At 46.0% G+C, this 26,426-nt stretch overlaps 1 protein-coding gene and 1 long non-coding RNA gene across 3 annotated transcripts in view; one reads left to right on the top strand and one right to left on the bottom strand.

Moving 5' to 3' along the window:
* ADAM19 (ADAM metallopeptidase domain 19) overlaps positions 1–26,426 on the top strand; it is an 87,402-nt gene that overhangs the window by 47,707 nt on the left and 13,269 nt on the right. For both annotated transcript variants that reach the window (XR_014056688.1, XM_081500470.1), the window contains exons 6-18: positions 2,272–2,455; positions 3,260–3,325; positions 8,881–8,952; positions 12,355–12,521; positions 14,463–14,547; positions 15,220–15,359; positions 17,273–17,450; positions 19,226–19,315; positions 21,742–21,937; positions 23,169–23,277; positions 24,504–24,708; positions 25,689–25,766; positions 25,885–25,993. Coding sequence is in view for 1 of the 2 variants with exons in the window: in XM_081500470.1 (XP_081356596.1) it covers positions 2,272–2,455; positions 3,260–3,325; positions 8,881–8,952; positions 12,355–12,521; positions 14,463–14,547; positions 15,220–15,359; positions 17,273–17,450; positions 19,226–19,315; positions 21,742–21,937; positions 23,169–23,277; positions 24,504–24,708; positions 25,689–25,766; positions 25,885–25,993 (1,679 nt within the window). In the remaining variant the exon portion in view is untranslated. The remainder of the gene's footprint in view (positions 1–2,271; positions 2,456–3,259; positions 3,326–8,880; positions 8,953–12,354; positions 12,522–14,462; positions 14,548–15,219; positions 15,360–17,272; positions 17,451–19,225; positions 19,316–21,741; positions 21,938–23,168; positions 23,278–24,503; positions 24,709–25,688; positions 25,767–25,884; positions 25,994–26,426) is intronic.
* On the bottom strand, positions 14,846–25,989 carry LOC145510116 (uncharacterized). Its single transcript, XR_014056692.1, has 2 exons — positions 25,670–25,989; positions 14,846–17,051 (listed from the first exon to the last, which is right to left on the bottom strand). It is a non-coding gene; the product is annotated as an uncharacterized LOC145510116 (long non-coding RNA).

Genomic DNA, 26,426 nt, shown 5'->3' with positions numbered 1-26,426 from the left:
CTGATGGCCAGTCACACCTCAGAGGCGAGTTGCTGATTCTCGTCACTGATAGCCGCTCTACAGGGCTGTTGTGACAGAGGCAGTGTGAGGTCATGGTTAAGATCCCAGGACACAGAACCAGGCTGCTTAGGTTCTTCTTGTCTGTATGACTTTGGTCAGTTAATTAACCTCTCTGAGCCTTAGTTTTCTCATTTGTAAAATGAGGATAATATTTGTAAGAATCATAGAAGTTTGTATGAATAGTAAAATACTTAGCACAGTGCATGATCGATAGCACAGACTCAATGATTTATAGCCACCACGATTGCTGCTCACTGTGCACCAGAATCCTGTGTGGTCTCTGTCCTATTTGGCCTAGAGGCTTGTTAGGGCGATGCCCAGTCAGCTACACTGGGACTTTCCACCCACTGGGTTATTTCCATAGCCACAGCAGAATGCAGACAAAGCCATCACCTGGTTTGTGGTCAGGCCCTTTGCTTCCAGTGTTTGCAGCCTTTGGGGGGAAACTGAGGGGTCGGGAGGGGCCTTGGTCAGCCGAGATGAGCAGATAGCTTGGGAACAGGATGCTTGCAGCAGCTCTGCCCTCTACCCTTTCCCGTCTGGACTCAGGAGCGGATGTGACCCTTGGTCTTTGCTCCATCCCCACCCCCAGCTGCTCAGGGAGCACCTTAGGTGTCCCGCTGGGGGCTGGCTCAGGATTGCTGTGTAAGCTTGGGCAAGGCAGCCGGAAAGTCGTCAGGCTCCCTGGCACTGGAACGAGGTCAACCAGGGATGGATTCCAGGAAGGGCTGCTGCTGACTAGGACCTGGCACTGTCTCTCCTGAGAGCCTTGCAGGCTCTTCCCAAAGGACAAAACCTGGGTGGGGATCTGGAGGGGTCCAGGGTGGGGATGGAAGCTGAGACAGCCTAAGAGAGGTCCTGCCAGGTCGTTTACCTTCTGAAATTTCTGGATGGTTAGAGCCTGAGGTTTTGGAGCACACAAAATGCTATGGAACTCCTGGGATTCATTGCTGGGATCTTCCTTCCCCAGGCCCCTGATAACACTCCCTTGCTCTATTTTTCATCTTGTAGTGTCAGGGATTGGTAGATACCTGCTACATGGGCCTCTGCTGTCCCTTCCATTGATATTGGTGATAGTGATTGATAATAAGTCATGGCACTCTTTCTCACCAAGTCCATATAAAGGGCCCAGAAGCCTCAATGATGCAGCATTCCAGGCATCTGTGTCTAATCCATCAGTGTTAAGGGTGGGGAAAGCTTTTTGCCTTCTCTGTTACATGCTACAGTGATTTATTCCTATGTTCAGACTCCAAGCTCCATGAGGGCAGACATCTTATCTGTCCTGTTTACTGCTCCATCCTCAGCAACTAGCACAATGCCTGACACGTAGCAGGAAGCATTTGTGGAATGAATGTCTGTCTGTCCCCCAGTGGAATGTGAGTTACTTAAGGACAAGGATTGTGTCTAGATTACATCTAACACAGAGTAAGAACTCGATGAGTGAAAGAATATAATGCACAAATGTCCATCTGTATTCTGAGTTCAAGGCTAGCATCTGTAACCCAGAGAAAAAAGTAGTCACATATGCTTGGTTGTGGCCACCACCTCACCGCAGAGCTGCATTGCTGATCCAGGGAAATTGGGGCTGGTAGCTGATGTCTCTAGCTTTGGCTTCAAAGAACAAAGATACTTGACTTTCCATTTAATCGTCCCAGGAGTCCTGTGAAGTTAGAAAATTAACATTGGCATTTGATTGGGGAAACTGAGGCACAGAGTGATTGAAGAAGTTTGTTGAAGAGCGTTTGGCAATTTAATATTGGAGCTAAGATTAGAACTTGGGTCTCCTCTCCCCTAGACCAGCACTCTTCTGTGGTCAACATACTGTCTCTTTCGCAGCCTGTGAAGTTTTGACCTGTGATTTGCTATATGCCATGTTTGGGATTGAGAGGCTTTTTGGAATTCTAGCCCTACCATCTTTTACAAGTATTAACTGTCCCTGTTCCAGCCCTTTTGGAACCTTCAAGTTTCTCCATGATAGGCTTTCACACCCTGAAACTGTGCACCACATCTCATGTCCATGTACGTTTCTCTGGAGAGGAGGCCCGAGTTTGCATCAGATTCTCACCAGGGAGTGTTCGACCCCATAATAAGATTAAGAAGCAGTGATCAAAACCAGCTGTGCCATTTTGTATATGAGGAGATTGAGGCCCGAGTAAGGGGCTTTTCAGGACCATAGTCTTTGACCAGAGATTCTGTTTCTCTTGTCGACAGAGGACTGATTATGGTGAGCAGTAACCTCAGCTACATCATCGAGCCCCTTCCTGACAGTGAGAGCCACCACCGTATTTACAGATCTGAACATCTCAAGCTGCCTCTTGGGAACTGTGGGTTCGAGCCCACCGCCAGGGACTGGGTCCCCCAGTTTACAAACCAGACCAAGAAGCGACCTCGCAGGGTGAGTTTCTCGGTACAAGAGTCAGCCAGGAGATAAACCCCTCTAAGCACCCTTTCCTTGGATCCAGAAGTATTTGTAAATTGAATGGAGATGGCTAAGAAGGAGGCAATAGCTTTTTCCTTTTGTTTATTTAAAAGTAATTTTTTGGCTGTGCCACATAGCATGTGGGATCTTGCTTCCCTGACTAGGGATTGAACCTGTGCCCCCTGCCTTGGAAGCGTAGAGTCTTAACCACTGTACCACCAAGGAAATCCCAGCGTTTTCCTTTTAGTCTAAGTCATTGTTGAGTGTGAGAAACCCTTGTAGTTGATAGAATAACTGCTTTGGGGGAAAACATTACTTCATTTAAAATACTCTAAGGTGCTGATTTTAGAAACTTTAAAATGTGAGAAAAAAAATATGTGCCTCCCTTTTTGAAATAGCTGCTTAACCACATGCACAAAATGCTTGTATTTATTTACACCAAAAATAGAGGTATATGGTTTAAATGTTTTTGGGAACTTGATTGTCAGCATGTTCCCTCACAGTATGTTGGCCTCTGTTCTGTCTGCACTGGACAGCCAGCTCATTATTTTTGGAGACTAAAGGGCTGGATCCAGTGTCCCAGAGCAGCCTCCAGTGATAACCAAGATGGCGGGCAGAAGGTGTAGTGAGGGTGACGGTGAGACGACCATAGCTGGGTTGTCTCTGGAACCTGGTAATGAGGTTCACTGCTTATTAACTCCACCACTTCTGAGCAGTATTTTGAAATAAGGACAAGTCCACCATTTCCATAGCTCTGATGTGTTTATGTCTCTTCCTTAGATGAAAAGGGAAGATTTACACTCCATGAAGTATGTGGAGCTTTACCTTGTGGCTGATTATGCAGAGGTAAGGAGGGGCAGTGGGGTTTAGCAGAAAAATCACTTTCTTAATCACTTCCATTCCAGCCTTCAAACTGCTTTGGGGAAATGCTGAAGTGCCAAAATGCTGAATGGGGGAAATGATGGAAAAAATGCATCTTTTTCCGGTTTGTCATGTAATTTTGACCTTAAATCTGACCAAGGGCTCTTTTTGCTATTTTAAACATAATTGGGAAAAAAGCAAGGAGAAGTCTGTTCAAGCTCAATACATTAATCAGAAAATCGGGACAAAGACTGTTATTTGGATTTACACTCCTAAACCGGATCTGGAAGATCCTTAGGTTTTTGTGCTTACTCTTTGGGAGTCCATGAATTCTCTATAGAAATTTAAAAAAAAAAAAATTTTGTTTTTTGCAAAGATAAGGAGTGTATTTATCTGATTGAATACAATTTCCTGCCAACTTGTGGATCCATTTTTATAATCATGTTGGTGCCAAATGAGTACCTAAGCTGAAGTTCCCTAAATGTGGTCCCCAGCCCAGCAGCATGAGCAGCACCCAGGGACTTGTGACCATACAGATTCGGAGGCTGCACCCAGATATTCTGAGTCCCCAGATGTGGGGCTGGAGTCTAACAATCCATGTTTTAACAAGCCTCCGTTGTGATCCTGATGCACAGGCAGGTTTGAGAATCACTGACCTAAAGGAGTAGCTGTTTGGCCTTTAATTCCACATTCTGCAAGTTAGGTTCTCATGTGCCTTGGCTTCTAAAATTTAATAAACACTCATTTCCCTCACTCTTTCATTTCATTTAGTCATTGATTTCCTGATTCTTTGTTATGTGTCAAGCACAGTGCTTAGACCCCGGAGATACAGACCTGCCCCCCACGTGGCAGAGTTTACAGGAGCAGCACGAAAACTCTCTAGTTGCAAGTGTGATGACTGCTCATTGGAGAGGATTAGAGCATAGATAATGAGGGACCCAGCGTGGTCTTGGGAACTGGGGGAAACCTTCCTGAGACGGTGGTGTTGAAGCTGACTGCTAAAGAGCGAGGTCAGACCCCAGGTTTGCCTAAGTTGGCAGTATTTTACCTCATTCTCACTCTATGTAGTGGCTCAACCACATAACTGACATATCTTTCAGGCGCGGAAGGTGAGGTGAACTGATCGCTCCCTAGTTCTAACGTTGCACCTCACCTGGGGCTCCCTTTGACAGCATTCATCAAACTCCTGTCTGTCACACTCCATCCAGATAGAAACCATTTACCTCAGACTGGGACTCGAACCCAGACAAAATCCAGTTTAGGACTTAAACCCACATGGCTGGGACTCAAACCCAGCCAAAACCCTGCTTGGGACTCAAACCCAGGCAAAACCCACAGTACCTGGTTTCAGGACCCAGTGAAGCTCAGGTTCTTGATGTCTCATCACAGAAAGAATTCAATGAGAGACAAAGTGATAGGTAAGAAGTGGTTTTATTCAGATGCAGAGAGAAGCACTCTCCACAGACAGAGTGTGGGCCATCGCAGAGGGCGAATGCCGCTGCAGAATTTGGTGTGGTTAGTTTTTATAGGCTGGGTAATTTCATATGCTAATGAGTGGGAGGATTAGTCCAACTATTTTGGGGAGGTGGTGGAGATTTCCAGGATTTGGGCCACCACCCACTCCTTGGTCTTTTAACAGTGGAACTGTCACGTCACCTCTGGGTGTGTCGTTTCACTTGTTGTTTAAGGCCTAGTCTTGTCTGCCATTTTGGTCCCATTTGATTCTGATTGGTTTATGTTGTGTCTTTGGGCTATGTCATTCTTTCAGAAGTTGTGCCCTGCCAATTTACCTCCTGTTACAAGATGGTTTCCTGACCAGCTCCCCAGAGGCTTGTTCTCAGGTGGTTAGTCCACAGCACAGGTCCCAGAGGCTGTATGGGGTGGGGGAGAACATTTGACTTCATGCTGGGGGAGCTGCCTATTGGAGGCAGCAGGAAGTGGCCCTTGAGTGTCTGCGAGGACATAGAGTCATTTACTGGGCAGAGAAGGAGGTGCCGGGCCCTCTAGGCCGAAGGAACATCTTGTTCTGCTTTGAAAGGAGTTTTGCTTTTTAATTGATGTTGGTGTTGGTTGTTCCAGCAGCCTTTTTTTTTTTTCCCTTTTGTTTTCATTTCCAAAGACTGGTGTGTGTGTAGATTGGGGGAGCAGTGTGGGGAACAAAAGCCAAAGGTGATTTGAAAGCCGCTGCTATGCAGTCTGGGAGGGGTTAACGGCCCAGGCCCCTGACTTACAGACCTGCCCTAGTGGGAGGGTTGCTGGTTGAAAGCTGAACTCCTCTAGGGTTGATTTAAATCGGTAGCTTTTGATTATTTTTGTTTTCCCGGTGGGACTTCCTTTTCCAATGCCTAATATAAAAGTCCAGTGAAAACAGACTTCTCCAAGCTGAAGCAGGGGTGAGGACCCTGTTACACCTAAGGTCATCTAATACGGTGGTCTCGAACCATTTTTTTTTTTCCCCTATTTTTTGGCCATGCTGTGTGGCATGCAGAATCTTAGTTCCCCAGTCAGAAATCAAACTTGTGCCCCCTGCAGTGGAAGCACAGCATCTTAGCCACTGGACCGGGGATATCCTTTCTCTTTTGAGCCACAGAATCTTTGTTCAGATGACAGCTCCTGGGACCCCGATAGTTAAGCGTGTAGAAACACAGCTGCTCTAAAGGAAAGGTGGGGTGAGGCTCCCCTTTGGCCCTACAGTCTCCCCAGAGGACTCTTGGTGCCAGGTTTTAAGATTTCAGTGGGTGTGAGTCTAGAAGCTGGAAAAGTGATGGCAGCGTAGGAATTGAGGTCTTTAGTCTCCTGACCCCCAGAGTCACAGCAAAACCCCTAGAGGAAAAGTGTCGGCCCCAGATGCCTTCAGGACTATGGTGCCCTGGAGAACTGTCTTCCTGTCCTAGAAGACAGCGCCTCCACCAGGAGCCTCGCAGGTGTTGCCACAGGTCATGATTCTTGCTGCTCTGTGGATGGTGGATAGGCTCTGTGCTAACTTCCCAGGTCCCGGCTTTGGCTGATTTACGAAAGGGGTGGCTGGAGGATATGAGAGGCCAGGCTGGGCCCACAGGCTCACAAATCCCTGCCCCCGTCACCCCCTCTTCCCCCACTCCCTCTCCAAGTGGCCTCATATCCTCCACAGGCAGCAATGTATTCCTGACAATGAATTAATCTGAAAGGACGGAAAGACAGGGACGGGGCTGGCTACCTTATCTGTGATTTAAAACCTGTTGCTGAGACAGGCCAGGCTTCTCCTGGGCTCTGAACTCGGCATTGGGAGTAGAGACAGGGATGGCGTTACTGCCTGGAGAGAGGGTTTTTAGCAGAAAAAACGATCAAGCAGCTCCCTGGGCCTAGTTTGGAGCACTTGGAGTAGTTTGTCTTTTGCTTTTTTTTTTTGTTTTTTTGTTTATTTGTTTTTAGTAAGATAAAGCAGATACTTTTGTTTTTTTAAGCTTTTTATTTTATTTTTGACTACACAGTACAGCATGTGGGATCTTAGTTCCCTGACCAGGTATCGAACTTGCTCCCCCTGCTTTGGAAGCCCAGAGTTTTAACCACTGAACTGCCAGGGAAGTTCCCCAGGGTGCTTTTCAGCTTATTCATTTCTCAGGTAAAGCGGGAGACCTATGCAGGGGAAGAGCAAGATAGGATGTTGTAGGAGGAGACAGGGTAGCTGTGAGAACAGGTGTGCCAAGGACTTTGAAGATACAGACAGGACGTGGGCCAGCTGGGAAAGACCAGGTGATGCACTGTCTTTTAGTCTCTGTGTCCACCCAGAAAGTGTAACGGGGAGGTACTGTTTTCTTTACATCAGAGGTCTGTAAACTACAGCCCATGGCCAGATCCAGCCCACTCCAGATTTTTATAAATAAAGTTGTTCTGAAACACATCTGTGCATGTACTGTCCATGATTACTTTTGAGCTAGAATGGCTGAGTTGAGTAGTTCTGGTAGACATAGTATGACTGCAAAGCCTACAATATTAACAACCTGGCCATTTACAAAAAAAAGTTGACTGACTCCTGCCTGAAGCTCTTCAGGACAGCATGATACTTGCCTTAAACTGTGGTGGTATTATCAGGTAGTTGTTTAAAGATAGGATTAATATATTTGAAAGACAATGAAGTCTGCCTCTGATGTTCCAATGAGTATTCACTAAATGCTGCAGCACTTGCTGTGCAGTGAGACCAGTTTAGAAATGCAGTGACTCTGTAAAGAGAAGCTTCAGGATTGACACCTTGGAAAGGTCTGAGTCCTAGAGTCTTACATGGAATTTAACTGTGTAGAAGGCAGTCATGGAAGTGAGTTGGTTGCAGTTCTGATGGAGGCCCAGGAGGGTCCCAAAGCAGTGGGAGAAAAGGAAAGGGGTTTCTCCCTGTATCATGGCTGAGACACACCCCTATCCAGACAAATACCAGGATGTCTGTTAACTTTTTGTTCTTGAATATTCTTGTGGGATTTTGTGGAGGAAGGATGAGAAGGTTTGAAGTAACATATATTCATGTATATCCAGAGTAATTCAGACTGTAACACAGTAATTCTGTGTTACCACGGCAGTGTGTGGGACATATCTGTTCTTTTCAAATTTAGGTTGCAGTTGTGGCAAATTTTATCTTTATGCCATGAATTATTCCTTCATCATTGCAGCTGAACATGATCTATCCTTTTGAAGCAGGCATGATGAATGTGAGGCTACCTATGGAAATGTGCTCCTCCTGGTACCCATGGCAGACATTTCTGATCGATCAGAGCACTCTTTCCTGCAGAGCCCCTTGCAGTCTCAGAATCCTTCTCACTGTGGAAGCACTTCCAGTTGATCTGAGTGATGAGCCAGATGAAGCCTGTTTGCCAGAATCTTACGATCCTCATTGCCAGCACTCATTTTGTGTCATTCATGTGGCATCTTGTTGCAGTTATTTCTGTGCGGGTTTTCTCAGCCCGTTTCAATTTCATACTCCTTAAATACATAATCAGCCTTCGTTGTTATTTCTGATTCCCCTGTGTTCTAACTGAAGATCCTTCAAGGTTAGGGCCAGGACCTCACACTTTGTGTCCTACCCAGCACCAAGTACAGTGCCCTGCACACTGTGGGTGTTCAGCAACAGTTTGACCATGTTGACTGATCACCTGCATGGAGGCCTTGGGTGATCCCTGTGATGGGGTCTCCATGCTGGGGTGATGACTGTGGCAAGGACTGGATTGGTCCCTCTTCTGAGCCCCAGTGGGAGTTTGCAGAAGGCCTTGTAATTAGGGGGACAGGAGAACAGGGTTGACCTCACAGGCTGGAGGAAGACAGTTCAGTTCACTACACAGCTACTGCATGCCTACTGTATGCCCAGCACTGAACTGTTAGCTGGAGATACCAGGATGGATATGACTCAGGTTCTGCCTTTGCCAAGCTGACACTGTGTGTCAGGGAGATAGTCCTAAGGAAATGACTGCTCACAGAAGATGAGAGAAAATGAAGGAATTCACAGACAAGTAATGGGACACACGAGGGGTCCTGGGAAGGGTTCTGGGGTCTCACCTAGTTCTGCTTGCCCCATTTAGTTTCAGAAGAACGGACGGGACCAAGATGCCACCAAACACAAGCTTATGGAGATCGCCAATTACGTTGATAAGGTGAGACCAGGTGTGTACTTGTGGGAAAGGTGCCAGCACCTGAGCGGAGCTGCCCAGCAGGAGCTGACCTGCCTCTTCCTGGAGTGGCTGCCCTGTCAGCTTCCAGGAGGCAGTAGCAATGCTGCAGGGGCTTGGTGCTCACAACAAGTTGTCAGCTGCATGGACCTAGCCAAGTAACTTGTCTTGTTTGGGTTGCGGTTTTGTGTTTTAATTTACAAAATAGGGTTGATTTAAACCAATAGCTTTTGATTATTTGTGTTTTTCCAGTGGACTCCCTTTTCCAACGTCTAACATAAAAGTCTGAAGAAAACAGACTCCTCAAAGCTGAAGCAGGGCTGAGGACCCAGAGCACTGTCCTCTGACACCCTCACCCTCACCCCTGCCTTAAAAGTTGAGGAGTGGATTGCTTGGGGTCAATCTGTATCATCTCCGCCTATTAAACTGTTCTAAAATTATTTGATTTTGTCTCTTAGAAAGGCCAAGCAGAGGGTTAACTTTCCTAGGTCAGGCTCTTTTAAAACATGCTCTTAGGAAATACCCAAATTCTTTGACTAGAATAGGCTGGTCTGGGACTTGGAAATACTTTGTTTATATGAAAGAATGCAAAACGAAGTAGGAGAGGTAACCTAGAATGATAGTGACCTCTTGATAGGCAAGTAGTAAATAGTTTTAAAAAGTAGATTTTAATCATTTGGTATTGCAGGTCTCTGAAAATCTGATCACATTTATTATACAGTCTCAGGGCACTCAGAAAATGTCTGAAGCTTAACTCTTGGTCTGCTAGGGATTCATGGATCCCAAGTCTGAAGGGGGAATCATTTTTTTTTAATATTGGAGGATAAGGAAGAGAACTTCAATATTTTTAGGGATTTACAAGCAAATTTGGTAGTGTTCTGGAGTCATTGGATGGGAGGGTCTATTCCCTCAATTTTTGCTCTAGGTGACTCTGGAAGTGCTGGTCATTGACAGGTGAAAGTTAAACACAAACACTGGCATTTCCTGGAAGGGAGGACTCCAGGGACCCAGTCCAGTCCTCTCTCTAGCTTTCAACTCCTCAACAATAATGTCGAAACGATCCCACAACCCAAACACTCAGCATCTGGGAAAATGAGAAAAGCTTGTTTCCCTGGGATAGACCCTGTTATCACCCACGTGACGTCTATTGTTCTGGAGATTCTGCAGGTGGGAGACTTGGCTGGGTCTCCTTTGTGGACTCTGCAGCTGGTCTGGGTGTTAGAATCGGAGGTGCTGGTGAAAAGTGGAAGGAGAAGGGAGGCACTAGCCAACCCCATCCTTGCTGGAAGTCCCCGACCTTGCCTGCTGGTCTGTTTTGTGAAGCAGCCTTGGTTCTCTCATCTGCAGCTGAGGTTAGTCACCCCTCACTGGGGTGAGAGCAGGCAAGCCCATTTCTCTCAGACTTGCTGACCCAGCTCCTTGAATTGAACTGTTATGGGACAAAAACTGGAATGTACTGCACTCATTTGCCGAATCATGAACCCAGTCTAAAATATTTTTCCTTCCCTATGAAAAAGCCAAGTCAAGTCCTCGAAAAGCAAGTTTGAATTGGAATCCAAACCCTTCATTTTCTGGAATGATTGACCTGGCACAAAACAGGAAAATCACAATTTCCATTGAAATCAACTGATATTTTGCTGAATCTGGAGACCATTTACACCACAATTTCCTGGGAGCAAGTTGATTCTCTGGGTGGGTAAATAGGGTAGCACTTCCGTGTAGGGTCATGAGTGGACTCTGAGGTCTAATAATCCAAGTCTTCATCCCAACTCGGCCAGCTTCCTGCTGAGAATTCAGCAAATTACTGAACTTCTCTAAGCCTCAGTCCTTAATATGTAGAAAGTGCTTGATAAACACTGGTGCTACGATTGTTATTTTTACCAGGGGCTGTACCTGCCACTTTTGGATTGAGATGACATCTCCTGCTTACATGACCTAGGTTTACCTGTGATGACTTTTTTTTTAGGCCAAAGCATGAGGCATGCAGCATCATAGTTCACTGACCAGAGATCAAACACGGAGCCACCAGGAAAGTCCCCACGATGACTTTTTTTTTTTAAGTTGCTGCCTCAATATTCTCTAGGGCTTGGCCAGTCAGGGAATTTCTGGTATCTACGCATTCCAGTACTTAGCTTTAAAGAAAACTTTCTTCCTGATACGTGTGCGTGAGATGAAAGATAGCATGTCATAAAGGTTAGATGTAGCTCTAGCCTTAAGGAGCCCAAGAATCAGGTCTCATTTATAGAATTTCAGGATCTCTGGATTGCACAAAATCATGAGGATTATCTGGGATGTTTACAGCCTCATGCAACCTGTTTGTGGTATCCTTTACAAAACCCGAAAACTTACAGTGATGGGGAAGGAAATTTCGAGAGTAAGCACATCTATGTGTATATATTATCATTTATACCCATTTACTTACAAAATGAGTGGGAGACATCTTTCAGTAAAGCCATATACAATTTGGTATATCCACAGCATGGAATACTGGTCAGCAATGAAAAAGAAATGGCAGAATGATATAGACAGCAAGATGGATAAGACTCAGAACGTGCTAAATGAAAGAAGATACACAGGACCATGTATTATATAATTCCATTTATAGAGTATGTCCAGAAAAGGCAAATCTGTGGAGGTACAAAGTAGATTAGTGATTACCCTGGTCTAGGGGTGAAAATGGGCAATGATAGTAAATGGACATAAAGGTTCTTGTTGGTATGATGAAAATACTCTAAAATTGGATGATGGTGATCACAACAACTTGGTAAATTTACTAAAAAATATTACCCTTAAAATGGGTGGATTCTGTGATGTATAAATTATACCTTAATAAAGTTGTTTTAAATATTCATATACAAGAGAACTTTTTAGACATGTATGAAACTAAAGGCCATGAAAGGAATTGGGTGAGGTGATTGTACCAGACACATGAGCCAAGGGTACTTGTTACAGATGACAGTGAGGCTTAGCTCTTGACCAGCTTTGAAAGTTTTTTCCTATTTTAAAGTGAAATGTGTCTTCCTTTCTGTTTTTCCTATTAACTGAGCCCCACTTTGGGCTCATGTGTAGTAGTGCTGGTCCTCTCTCCACTGGGAGCCCTGTGCATGTCTGAAAGCAGCTCTGTGTCCCATCTCCGTCTCCGTCTCTCTACGCTAAGTCGCCCCAGCTCTGCTACCTGAGGCAGAGCCTCTCTTGGGATGTTGTGCCCCTCTCTTAGGCTGTCCCCTTCTGAGAAATCTGAAGAGCAGCACCTGTTCCCTCCTCCCCTGGAGGCAGGTGGAGAAGGGAAATCTGGAATCAGAGCTCCGAGCACCTGGGCTAGGAAGGGGTTCATACTCTCGGGCGGTGCCACGGATGACGCTGTGACGTTTCCGCGTGTGTTTTCAGTTTTACCGATCCTTGAATATCCGGATTGCCCTCGTGGGCTTGGAAGTGTGGACTCATGGGAACCTGTGTGAAGTTTCAGAGAACCCGTACTCTACCCTCTGGTCATTTCTGAGCTGGAGGCGCAAGCTGCTTACCCGGAAGAACCATGACAACGCGCAGTTAATCACGTAAATAGCCTTTTCCACGTGTGTTGCCTTGCCCTCGGCTGCAAAGCCCCTGCCCCCGGCGCATGAGCTGTCTGTCCTTCCTCCCCAGTGTTGACAGTTGGCTGGACTAAGCTATCCTGACTCTCCGTTCCAGTAACCAAATATTCCTCAGGCATGTGCTCTGTGCCCAGTATATTCAGGAAAATATTAAAAAGCCCGAGCCATAGCAATTCCAAGAAGTGTTTACAACCCAAATTAGAAAATTAGTGCCCTAGACATATTTAGTTGAGTCTCTGAATCAACTGGGTGTGTATTTGGGAAGTGACTGACTGTTCGTCGTGGCCGCTTTGAAACAGACTTTCTAAGGGGCTCACCCTGATCTTCATGGCGTTTTGTTCTAGTGCAGGAGTTAATCTCCCCATGCAGGCCCAGGAGAGGGGCCTCCTCAGCTTGTCCTTCGTGTCATTCCCAGGGTTTCAGGGCCAACTGCGAGCTGGTCAAGTGGCAGATGATGCGGGAATAGTGTGTGTGAGGGGAGGGAGACACTGAGGGGAGAGGGTGGTTGTGTTGGAGTTTGTTCAATCCCAGAGAGAAAAGAACAGAAACTGATGGGGGTGGTGGCCCATGACAGTCCCCCATGATGACAATCTGGTATTTATTAGTGCTGACTTCCAAAGGTATTCTGAGGAAGTTACAACAAAAAGCACATACATAATAAAGCCATTTTTTCCTGTTCCCTAAATATCTCTGAAACAACAATCATTTAAACCTTTGTTTATGCTTTAAAAGAGACCGAGGAAATAGCTCTACCAAAAACCTGAGTTCTTGTTTCATGATGACACACTTACCTAGGAAGAGTCTTTGATTACCAAAGCTTTGGCCTGATCTTTGAAAGTCTGGTGTCCTGCTTTGGGCAAGACCTTGAATCCAGTTTCCGGTATAACCTCCTCCGTGCCATGTCTGAGTTTATCAGACAACCAATAGGGCTTCCTAGAGATTTACATGTATGTTTTTTTTTTTTTTGCAGATTGTTTCTCTAAAGATAAATCTGCATTGAATTCAGTGAACATGTGTTAAGCACCTGCTATGTGTCTGATTCTAAGCTAAGTTCTCATGATCCCAAAATAAATAAGATGGTCTTGGCTCTCCAAGATATCATGGACTATATAAGAAGGCAAACACAGAGATATGAAAGCATGATGTAATGAATTTCCATGTAGATCCTTTAAATAAATTTCATGGTTTGTGTGGCATGCACGAAAACACCAGTATTGTATTCATTCCTTTGCCCCTGTGCTGGATGCAGACAGCTGAGAAAAGAGTGTATTAAACTAGGGGAGTGTAGCTGGCTGTTGGCAGATTAGGGTCACAGTCGCAAGATAAAGGCAGAAACAGCTCATCCTCGCACCCAGCTGCACTCTGTCCCGATGGGACACATCTGTTTCCTTGGCCCCAGAGTGATTCAGGAATGAAACGTCAGCGCCCACAGCTGCTGCCCTGACCACCCCCTGCTCCCCCACCGTACACATACCACAGAGCCAGGGATGTGGTGGGGGACCTTGGCAGCTGGCGGAAGTGGGCATGATTCACTTCAGCAGCAGAACCTGTGCCACCCTTCCCTCATCCCCACCCTCTGACCTTTTCCTCTGTAGCAGGAATGGGATGCAGCTTTGCAAGCCCTGCCCATTTCCTTCCAGAGGATGGGATTGTGGCCATACTGTGGGAAGAAGTGACCTTTTGCTTTCTTTTCTGTTTGTCTAGAGCGGTGAGAGAGTAGGTGAGAGGAATTGAGAGGTGTGGTGACCTGGGAATTGTCACGTTGGCTTAGGGTAGCAGGACCTCTCCCCTTGGGAATGATCTGGGAATGTCAGCAGGGCCAAGGAATGCCATGATGGCTTCTGGGCACATGGGAGCAGCCCCCTCAGCCCCTACCCTAGTCACCTCTCACCTTCCTTCCTGCAGGGGCATGTCCTTTCACGGCACCACCATCGGCCTGGCCCCCCTCATGGCCATGTGCTCCGTGTACCAGTCTGGAGGAGTCAACATGGTGAGTCTCAAGCCATTATTAATGCTGCAGAAAGTGGAAAACTGCCTTACAAAACAGGAGGTCATCTTCTAAAAATAATTGTGTATGAAGTATTACAGGAAAAAAGTTGGACATAAAGAAGGGACTTTTTTTAAAAAATGAAGGTATTAAGTTCTGAGAGATGGAGGTACTAAGGGATGAGTTTTCATTTATTGTCATTTATCCCCGATTCTCAAACTCAGGAGAACCCTGAAGCAATTACCTGAATCATACATCACTACATCTCTTATATGGTCCAGACCAGGGCTGGCGAATTATAAGATACAGAGATAAAAATGCTTTTATTTCAAGTCTTGGGTTGTTCTGTATACCTTTATGGAGCAAGAGCCTGTCTCAAAGTCACAGTTAGGAAATTATTGCCTTCTTTTGAAGTTCTCTCTGAGTTTGTAAGAATGTTTGGGCTATTCATTTCTGACCTGTGAAGGCGACAGCAAGGAGGCTGCTGTGCATTTATTTGCCAACCTCTCTGTCCATCTGTGCTTACTGACAGATGCTGCAGGGTACTTAAGATCATGGACTTTAGTCCCTGAGCCTGTATGCCCAGCAATTATGTTATCAATGGAGAGCTTGGCTAAGGAAAAGGCAGGGCTGCAGAGGGGAGCTGTCTTTGACCTGAACTCTCTCCCTGAGCAGGACCACTCTGAGAATGCCATCGGCGTGGCCGCCACCATGGCCCACGAGATGGGTCACAACTTCGGCATGAGCCATGATTCCGCGGATTGTTGCTCAGCCAGCGCGGCTGACGGTGGGTGCATCATGGCTGCTGCTACCGGGTGAGTCAAGAGGGAAGCTGAGGATGGAGAGGAGGGCAGAGCGTGAGAGGCCAGTGCAGCCCAAGTGTTGCTCCTGGCCCAGGGAGCCTCTGTTATACTTCTGACATGGGCCTTGAAGAGAGAAGGGGAAGAAGACCAAGAAAACAAATGTTAGAAGCAGCACAGGTTTCTAGCAGGAACTTTGGTGTGGTAGAACCTGTTGTTATTGTTTAGTCCAACTCTTTGTAACCCCATGGACTAGCCCACCAGTCTTCTCTGTCCATGGGATTCCCCAGACGAGAATTCTTGAGTGGGTTACCATTTTCTTCTCCAGGGGGGTCTTCCCAACCGTGGGATGGAACCTGCATCTCCTGCATTGGCAGGCGGATTCTTTACCACTAAGCCACCAGGGAAGCTGATGAAACCTGAGATTCACTTAATTTCTGCCTCGGGGGTCTTCAGCTGTAAAATTGGTCTGACCACATGTGTCTTTCCCACTTCACAAATTTTTGCTGAGAACCCATTTATAACAGCCACAACTATTCATCCCTTCATGTGAAGGAAGTGTGACCAGGGCTGTCACGCCTAGGCCTGACTGGAAGCGCTGATGTCGCCTCCAGAACAAAGAGAAGAGGAGAGCAACCCCACACCCCATGGTGACTCCTCAGAGGTTTTGCAGGCTGCGTTTGCCACAAGGAACAGGGACAAGGCAGCTCCATCTCACTATGGTTCTGAGGGGTCTTTAAACCAGAGCCTTTGAAAGAGAACTCTGAAGTTGCTTCGGAGGACTTAGAGTCAGTGTCTGGACTAACACAGCAGAGAGGACCAGGTTCTTCAGGGACCCAGGTCAGTGGCATCGTGGTGGGAGCTTGTGTTCCTCCTATGGCAAGCCACTAGGGCCTGCTCGCGCTGCTCAGGGGGTGGTGCTGGGTCTCTGAGAGGAGATGCAGTTTGCTTGTGTTCCAGTATCTTCTCCTCACTTCGTGGAGAAAGTGTCACACAAAGGATGATGCTGATGTGGAGGAGACAGCTCCATGGTTCGTGCTCAAATCCCTGCTGTCTGAACAGGGTTCAAACTCGCTGTTAAGTCCACCTCTTTCTCTCTCAATCTAAAAATCTTATTTGTAGACATGTGGTTGAGAGAGTTCTGTTAATTACTACAATTTGTTTTAAACTGTTCAGACATCTTAGTAATTTAACAATTTTTAGTGACAAGCTTTTTGTGACATTCCTGACAGCTGAAGGAGACCTTCCAGTGTCTAAACTTTACTTGATTTAGGTAATGGGGATCAGGATAACTCTTCCTCTGTACACCCAGATCATGGTACCCACCTGCCACCAAGGAGTGCATGACTTCTGATTCTTTTCCCCAATAGCGGGATGCAGGGCCTTTCACACTCTTGCAATAAAGACCATGTGTTTGTGAGTTGGGCGTTTGAGTTTGGAGTGCTGCCTGCATCGTTAGAGCAGAGATCAGATCACTGGCCCAACAAAAAAATTAAACCCATAAACTTGGCCTTTTTTGGCCTGGTCTTCTGTTCTAAGAAAATCTCCATCTAATATCAGCTTCAGGAAAAGTTTGGGTTGGCTGGAATTTTATTCTGCTCTAAGGCTCAAGAGACCTATTGTAACATACTAGTTATCCTTTATTTATTGCAGCTCCTTCATGGAAAGGGCTGAAATCATTGCTTCAGATTCTCAAATAAATCCTCCCTGGAGAGAAAGGGGAAAAAAAACATCATGGGATGGTTAATATTTCTTAGTTCATAGAAAGTTAATGTATAGGTGATGTTATCAGGGGGCAGAATGTATGTGCATGGGTCTGTGGGAGTCTGAATCCAGCTGGGATCAGCCTCATGGGCACCAGGATTGATGCTATTCTAGCAGCTTGATGCTCAGACCCCCAGCTGATTCCACCCTGGCTCTCCTCCCAGGCACCCCTTTCCCAGAGTGTTCAACAGATGCAACAGGAGGGAGCTGGACAGGTATCTGCAGTCAGGCGGGGGGATGTGTCTCTCCAACATGCCAGACACCAGGACGCTGTATGGAGGCCGGAGATGCGGAAATGGGTACCTGGAAGATGGGGAAGAGTGTGACTGTGGGGAGGAGGAGGTAAGGTGTCGTGCCGTGTTAGTGGGAGGGGAAGAATTTACATTGACTTCAAATCTCAAGGTCAAAGAGCATGCATTTGAAAATTAGTCATAGGCATTTCCTACATACACGTGGCAGTCAAAGACCCCATCACAAATAACATATGGGGAGTAAGCCTTAAATATGGACCATTTATGTAGATTCTCCCAGTTTGAGGTTGACAGTATCTGTGTCCAAAATGCAGGGGAGTTCTTGTGAGCATCTGGTCTACCCAGAAACCACAGTCTTGGCCAGTAGAGCTACAAATAGCTTCCTTGGCTGTCCACAGCTGGATACATGAACTTGAACCTGGGCATTATGAGGATACTTAAAATAACAAGCTCATGCTCTTTGACCTTTAGAAGAAATGATTGAAAGGGGATGTAGGAAGTCCTGTCAAGCCTGAAAGGGGCTTCTAGGAGGAAGAAAGAGCAGAATTGGTGGTGTACAAGCCCGTTCCTTCCTTCTGATCTTCAGGATGAATATAGTGGGCGTATCATAGCTCTGTCACTTCTAACAGATGCTAGCGGTTCTGCAAAAAGCAGAACTGGATAGTTTCATATCTATTTTATGAAGCGTGAAAATATGAACGTTAACGTGCAGAACAGTTTGTGGGAGAATGTGTCAGTAGTCTATGCATTCAGAATAAACTCTGGGGATGAGATTAAGGGTCTATATATGTGGGAAAAGACTATTTGCTTTTTTAATCTTCTCTATGGTTTGACTTTTTAAAAATGCCAGCACGTAACTTTAATAAAACAAGAACCATTTAAAGGCTTCCCACCTGCACCAGCATGAGTTCAGAGAGATCAGCCCAGACCCTTCAGAAAGGAGAGAGTTGTATTATCATGGAGGGCCCAGTGAGGTTGAGGGGCAGCCTATGAGTGAGCTTGGCCAATGGCTTATATTCAGAGCAGTTTCTCCTTCAACAAATGAGTATGTGATACTAGGTCATGTGCCAGGGATAGGAAAATAAATAGGTAGAAAAAAATAGACGTGGTCCCTGTCCTTATGGAGTATATAGTCCAAAGCCAGAAACACACATTGACCAAATAGCTGCAAAAATGTATAAATACAACTGTGGTAAATACTAGGAGAGCCAATAACGTGATGCTAGGAGTGTATGTAATGTGAGGGGAACTGCCCTACTCAGGTGGGGGTGGACTCTGACCCTACACTCGAAGGCTGAGGTAGGAGTTAGCGAGGGGCCCAAGGAGGGAAAGGCACACTTCAGCTGGTGGGAGAGCTGTGCCTTGGCGTGGGAAGACACCTGGTGCGCTAGAAGGGAAGGGACACAGGTCTGCCTGCATCCCAGGAAGACGTGGTCTCTGAATGTTGGATTGGGGATGAGAAAAACAAACCATGACATTTCCTTTTAATGTAGTACTATGCTAAAAATCACATTTTAGAAGAATCCATGATTACAAGGAGAAGTGGGTGTAGTGTGTTGGTGTGTTAACCGGTATGGATACTGTGATTTTGTAAAATAACTATATGTTTATAAATGTGTGAAAATGCAGTTGTGTCTAAGTTTTATGTTACTGATGATTCTGCTTATGTATATTCTCTACAATATATACATACTATCTTAATGATAAAGCTATAAAGTGATGTTTTGGGTAGAGATTTTCCAGGGAGCTGGAGTTCCAGGGACACGTGAGGTGGGATAGGGGGTAAAGGCCCCTCATCCTGCCTTGTCTCCTGTCTCCCTGCCCTGCTGCCTCGGAGGCTCACGCCCCCTCTCACTGCCTCCCCAGGAATGCGATAACCCCTGCTGCAATGCTGCTAACTGCACCCTGAAAGAGGGGGCCGAGTGTGCTCATGGCTCCTGCTGTCACCGCTGTAAGGTAAGGGGCCCTCCCCGCCCAGGGTTCTGACCTGACAATCCGAGGCTCTGTAGGGGCTGATGGCCAGGATTCAGCCTCAGTCCTGGGGAGGTGGTGGTGTCAAAGTTTCAGAAACATGGAGCCAGAAAGAAGAAAGAGCCTTTGAACAAAGTTTCCCTTTTTCTATATTTGACCTCACTGAGTTCAGATCATCCCAAAAGGCTATGTGTGCCTCCTGGAAAGTGGGAAATTAAAAAAAAAAAATCCAGAGAGAGCAGGCTTGATTTTATTTGGTGTTCATAATCCTCATCACAGTTTTGATTAACATTAATGGATTGCTTGTTAGGTGCCAGGCACAGTGCAGAGAATTTTATATGTGTCATCTCATTCAGTCCTTATAGAACACCTATGAGGTATATGTTAATATCCTCAACTTAAGGTGTAGAGACTGAGGCTCAGAGGATATAAGTGACTTCTCCAGGGTTAAACAGTGAGGAAGGGGCTGAACCAGGTTTCTCTGACTGGAGCCCACATTCTTAGTATTGATTGGAAGATCACACCATTTTTACCACTAATGTTACTATAGGTTTACAATCTCTTATCTACAATTCTGAAATTCAGGAAGTTCTAAAAACTGAAAAAAAATTTTTTTAAACTCATTTGGTGGCAAAATTGGACCTGAATTGACATAAATCTAACTATAGTCTTTTTAAAAAATCACACTTATAGGAAATAGTGTATTTCATTGCTGAAACATTAGTGTGTTTGATTATAAAGTATAATCCTAGGCCTTGATGCTGGGTTATGTAATATACATATGTCATTTGTATGCATATATATAGAGATATACACATATACATATGTATGTACATCTGTGTAATGTCTGCTTTCTCAAATCAGTGAAGTCTGGGCCCCATGTGGTCCCAGGGTTTTAGATCAGATCGTGGACTGTGCTTCCACCTACCACATGCTCAGGGCTCATTATGTTCCCCTTACTGTTCAAGTGCTTTATTAGAACGTTCTTTCTAGCATGACCTTCTAGCAATAACCATGAGAGGGTTATTATCCTCATGCACCCATGAAAAAGGTGCATGAACAGAGGTCTGCTGGCTAAGGAGCTGGGATTTGAACCCAGGCAGACCGGCTCCAGGGTTGGTGGGTCCTTTTCCCCTCCATCCTCCTCTCGGGTGGGGAGATGCATCTGAGGCCACCCTTGCTTTGAGACTGTCAGCAAGCTGCTCAGCTGGCCCGCTCCCCCCTTCTCTCCTGGGATGCCTCGTGGGTGGTGTGGAGTCACCCAGGAGTGTGGTGGGGCGCTGTTCTCAGGCATGGCTCTCTTTGCCTGTTCAGGGGAACTCCCACGCCATCTATTTGACTTTAAGACAGACCCGGCATCCCTCAGAGAGGCTGTGCTGTGTCATGTCCTCGGATCTCAGGCTAAGGCCTGAGAATGAGTGTGGAGAGAACTCATCTCTAGGTCCCAGGATTTCAGCTTGGATCTTGGAAAGGGTTTCCCTGCAGAGAAGTGTGTGGGAAAAGATGAGCCCTGGAGTCTGAGATCTTCATTTCCAGCCCTGTGTGTGATTTGGGGCAGCCTATTACCCATCCAGGCCTGAGTTCTTTATCTGTAAGATGGGAAGAGTACTAATAACACTGACCCCACCCAGGGAGGCTGGAAGACTCAAATAGAAACTCAGTCTTTACCAGTTGCCCAAGGTGTGCTATTTGATCAGGTTATTTCATCTGCAGAATGGGGCAAATAGCAGTATCTAGCTCATGGACGTTGTGAGGATCTCATGAGATGAACATGTGTAACATACTTAGCCTAGAGCTTGACTCGGTAGTGTGGGTGTATTATTGCCACAGTGCTTGTGAATTAAAAGATGCATGAATGCTAGTTTGTGTGTGTGTGTGTGTGTGTGTGTGTGTGTGTGTGTGTGTGTGTGTGTGTGTGTGTGTGTGTGTGTATCTGTACATATATACTAGTGGGCTTTGCTCTTCTGCCACTTACTAACCATGAGACTTTGGAGACATGCCTCAGATTTCATCATCTATAAAACAGGGATAATTATATTACATAAGACTGTCATGAAGTCTAAATGAAGTATTATTTGTACTGGGCATTTAAGCAGGAGCTCCATAAAGTAGCTGTTATTACTAAAGCACTTAGTGAACTGTAAATAGTTGCATAAATATTATTTCTTACCTGATTCTTAAGACTGCTATGTAGAGTTAACATTTGTAAAACCACCTTAAAACTAAGTGTTAGATGTTTTGTGTTAGATGATTTATGGTGGTTTAAGCTAACGAGGTCATGTAAAAAGTGCTCTGAAATAATGGTGATGGGAAATTCTGTTCCATGGGAGTGATGCTCATGAGCCCTTGCTGGGAGGATCGAGGACAGGTGGGAGATTGACTTTATCCCCCTTTCTTGTGCCTCGGCTCAGCTGTTGGCCCCGGGCACGCTGTGCCGTGAACAGGCACGGCAGTGCGACCTCCCGGAGTTCTGCACGGGCAAGTCCCCCCAGTGCCCCACCAACTTCTACCAGATGGATGGCACCCCTTGCGAGGACGGCCAGGCCTACTGCTACAACGGCATGTGCCTCACCTACCAGGAGCAGTGCCAGCAGCTGTGGGGCCCTGGTAAGGCTCTCCCCAGGGAGCGGATGACCCTCCTTCCACCCCAGTGCTTCCTAGCCAGCCTCCCCCTTCAGACACTCTGGATTGCTTAGAATCAGGCTTTAAAAGAGCATCTCCAGATATTACCTTTTTTTATCCCCTTGCCTCAAGGTAGACTTTCAGCAGGAGGCAGTAGACAGTGTTCTTCCTAGTTCCTTGATGCTTTAAATTCTCACAGTGAGTGAATGGATAAGAATAATCCCACAAAATAGGTGGACGATGGAGCTGTGAGGAAAGTATCAACTACGAGATGGGATTTTTTTCATGTATCATATTGGCAAAGACTGAAGAATTGATATGATAAGTTGGAATGATAATACTGTAACAAGAACAGTAGTAATATAGTTGTGGAGAAAACCATATTATACATGTGGGGAAACAGATGGGTACAACCCCAGTGGAAAGCGGTTTGGAGATACCAGAATTTTAAGTGTACCTATCATTGGACCCATCCATACTACTGCTTAGGGATGTGTCCTACGTTTGTATTTGGCCAAGTAGATTTACAAGGAGATTTATTACAACATTGTTAGAGCAATAACAACCCATAAATCCTTCAATAAATCCTACCACTTAAGGTAGTTCTGGTGCACCCATACATTGGGACTCCATAAGCTGAATAAAAGGATGCAGCTCTGTAGGTACTAAGTAAAAAAAAATCATGTGAATAGACCATGCTGCCACTCTTTATTAGATAGATTATCCCTAAAAGATACACAAGAATTGTATCTAGAAGATAGAGATAAAATTATCTTTAGAAAATACACTATTAATTGATTACTTCTCCAGGTTTTAGGGTTGTAGGAACTGGAATGACCAAGTAGAAAAAACTGAAAGACATATTTTATTCTTAAAAATCTTCTGCAGGTATTACCTTTATTAAAAAAAAAAAAAACAGCAAACACCTGAAATGAGACAGGGCTTCTTCATGAGAAAGAAGGCTTAGCACACAAACCTCCCATAGATATAAAACCTCAATAAAGTGTAAAGAACAGATATAAAACCTTCTTATATGAGTAGGTCTTGAGAAGCTGGAGGTGGAATAACAGATAGGGGTAAAGAAAAGGCTGAATATTCCCTTCCACAAAACTTCCTTAACTTCCTGATTTTGCCAAGGGCTAGCTCTGCCCTTTGGGGGCTTCTGACTTCTACTAAAGTTGGCTCTTGTGCTGATAAATGTTTCTTGCCCACCCAGGAGCCCGGCCTGCTCCTGATCTCTGCTTCGAGAAGGTGAATGTGGCAGGGGACACCTTTGGAAACTGCGGGAAGGACATGAATGGGAAACACAAGAAGTGCAACATGAGGTGATGACGATAGGGCGGACCCCATGAGATGAGGATGACAAAGCAAGTCCTGCTCTTTCATCACTCCCGCCCACTCATCAGCTTGGCTGGCCCTAGAGCAGGCCCTTCAGTAAATCTCTTCCAGGCCCTTTTGACAATGCACCATTCAGCCCTAAGGAAGTCAGAGGGAGGGTGTGGATGCAATGCTTCCTAGAAGGCTGGTCACATTTCCTTTTGGGACCTTCTTATACTAGGGCAGCCCATCAGCCCTCTTGCGTCATTTCCGCAGGGTACTAATTACACCCTCATCTGAATAGCCTGTCATTCACCCATTCATTCATTGATTTCAACCATTCATCCACCTACCCACCCATCCACTATCTATTGTGGATTTACCATGTGCCAGATACTGGGCTGAGTATATGGAACTTAACAGGATAGTGTAATAATGGAAATATGGTGGGAGCCACCCAACCCACCTTAGTGGGCTGAGGTGGTTTCCCAGAGGAAGTTATGCTTAAGCTGTGATCTGGAGAAAGTATCTGTTTGAACAGGATGAGGAATGGTGCTGGTACATGGGAGAGTGTCCCAGGCAGAGAAATGAGTAGAGGAAAACTGGTGGTAGGAAGAATTGATAGCAACTTGATATAGTTAAAATATAATGTTGGGGTGCAGTGGGATGGGGGAACTACTGAGAAATGAGCCTGGCTAGTTAAGCAGGGACCAGATCATGAAAAACCTTGAGTACATGGCTAGGGGAGTTTGGACTTTGGCTTGAGAGCAGTTTGGAAATTAGGCCCTTGTAGGGCAAGACTGGAGAAGGGAGATCAGTTTCCTGGTGTCTAGGTAAGAGAGGATGGTGGTGTGAACTTGGGTTGGTATTTAGGAGGGAGGGGGGAGGTTGGGGATGACACCAGGCTTCTTCTGGCTGCAGCACCCAGGTGCTTGGGGTACAAAGAGCATAAGGGGTTAGGTTGCTCAGGTCAGGCAGTTGCTCTTGCGGTAAAGAGGACTTCCCAAGGCCAGCTCTCTGGCTACATCTGCTTGGAAATAAGGATGCAGCATCCTATCCTTGGTCTAAGACCACACAGAGGAATTTTGGCTGAGTCCCTACAACATACTCATTGCCTTTTGCCTCTCCCCCATATAACCTGGTGTCTCAGTTGAGAAAGATTGAAGCTCTTTTGTGTCCCAGCTCTTCCCTGTCTCTGATTCCATCTCCTTCCCTTCTCCTCTCTTGGGCTCAGAGATGCCAAGTGTGGGAAGATCCAGTGTCAGAGTTCCGAGGCCCGGCCCCTGGAGTCTAATGCAGTGCCCATCGACACCGTCATCGTGATAAACGGAAGGCAGATCCGATGTCGGGGCACCCACGTCTACCGAGGTCCCGAGGAGGAGGGTGACATGCTGGACCCAGGCCTGGTGATGACCGGGACCAAATGTGGCCATAACCATGTAAGTTCCTTCCTCCAGCCTCACGCAGCCTCTGGGTTGCAGAGGGCAGTGATTGAAGGTGAGAGTCTGGAGGGAGGATGCCTGGGTTCAGATCTCAGCTTCCTCAACCTCTCTAGCCCTGTGGCTTGCATCCTTTATAGAGCATATTATTAAGAGCAAGACCCACCCCATAGAATTGTTGTATGGATTAAATGAGATAATCCCTGTAAACCATTTAGAAGGGTTGGCTATTATCTCTTTTGTCCTCATCATTAATTATCATATGAATTATGAAATGGTCTAAACTAGGAGTCTGGGAAGCCTGGGGTGGCTATCTGAGAGTTAACTCTGAGAATGACATTGTAAAACACATCTGAAGCACTCGGTGTAGTACCTGGCACAAAGTAAACAGCTATCACCATGGTCAATATCTTCAAGTATATTATTTAAATTAGTACATATTAATATACAATTAAGTAATTAGCATATAACCAATATATAGTAACATAGAATGAAATAACACATATCTATTATATGGGCTTCCCAGGTGTGGCACAGTGGTAAAGAATCTGCTTGCCAATGGCAGGAGATTCAGGAGACTCAGGTTCGATTCACGGGTTGGGGAAATCCCCTGGAGGAGGAAATGGCAACCCAGTCCAGTATGCTTGCCTGGAAAATCCCATGGACAGATGAGCCTGGTGAGCTACAGTCCATGGAATTGTAAAGAGCTGGACACAACTTAGCAACTGAGCATGCATGCACATTATGTTATTATATTTTCTTAAAATGTAATATTTTTTGTTTTCTCCCTCATCACAAGAGAAATAGCAGAACTTAGTTAATTGCCATCCTGTCCTTGGCTTTTTAGGTTGTTTTTTCACTGTAATAACCTGAAACAGGCTGCCTTTTTGAGTCCCATATGTTCTGAATGCAGAACCTCAGTCTCCTAATTGCCAACCAGTGTCCCTTCTGTTGTACTGACCGGTTTCCTCTCATTACAGATTTGCTTCGAGGGGCAGTGCAGGAACACCTCGTTCTTTGAAATGGAAGGCTGTGCGAAGAAGTGCAACGGCCATGGGGTACGTATGCTGGGGGTTCGGAGGCTCCTCTGCGATGATGTCCATGGGGGCAGGCACTGTGGGAGGCCAGAGCTCTCTAGGGTGCTGACACCTCTTCCCTGCCCTGCCCTTGCTCCAGGTCTGCAACAACAACCAGAACTGCCACTGCTTCCGGGGCTGGGCCCCACCCTTCTGCAACACGCCGGGGCAAGGGGGCAGCATCGACAGCGGGCCCATGCCCCCCGAGAGTGAGTGGCTGGCCTGCATGGGCTCCTGCCCACCTTTGTGAGGAGGGATGGGTGGCATAATGCAGAGGAATAATAAGTCAGCACTGTCATCCTGATTTTATAGATGAGAGAACAAGAGGGGCTGAATGGGAGGAGTGGCTCAGGCTAGCAGCCTGGTGTGGGGCCCAGCTCAGTTGCTCTTCCTCTGTCTCTGTCCCTTCTGTTGAGGAGCCTGTTCCTGCTTACAGAGAGGTTAAGACAGACCACAGGTTATTGAATAATCCATTCTATCTGGGGGTCAGTGGTAGCAACTACCCCTTCTCAGCCACTTAAAATTAATCATGAACCTAGGGCACATTATAGTGACTCAGATGCTCTTTGGTGGACAAAGCTTAAAATGAGGAGCTGGAAACTCAGAAATGTATTTCAAGGATTCTAGCTCTTTGGTTTTCAA

Source organism: Giraffa tippelskirchi, chromosome 6, assembly GCF_054371585.1.
Source record: "Giraffa tippelskirchi isolate mGirTip1 chromosome 6, T2T-mGirTip1v1.2.pri, whole genome shotgun sequence".
Taxonomy (NCBI): domain Eukaryota; kingdom Metazoa; phylum Chordata; class Mammalia; order Artiodactyla; family Giraffidae; genus Giraffa; species Giraffa tippelskirchi.
This window is presented reverse-complemented; position numbering and strand designations above follow the sequence as displayed.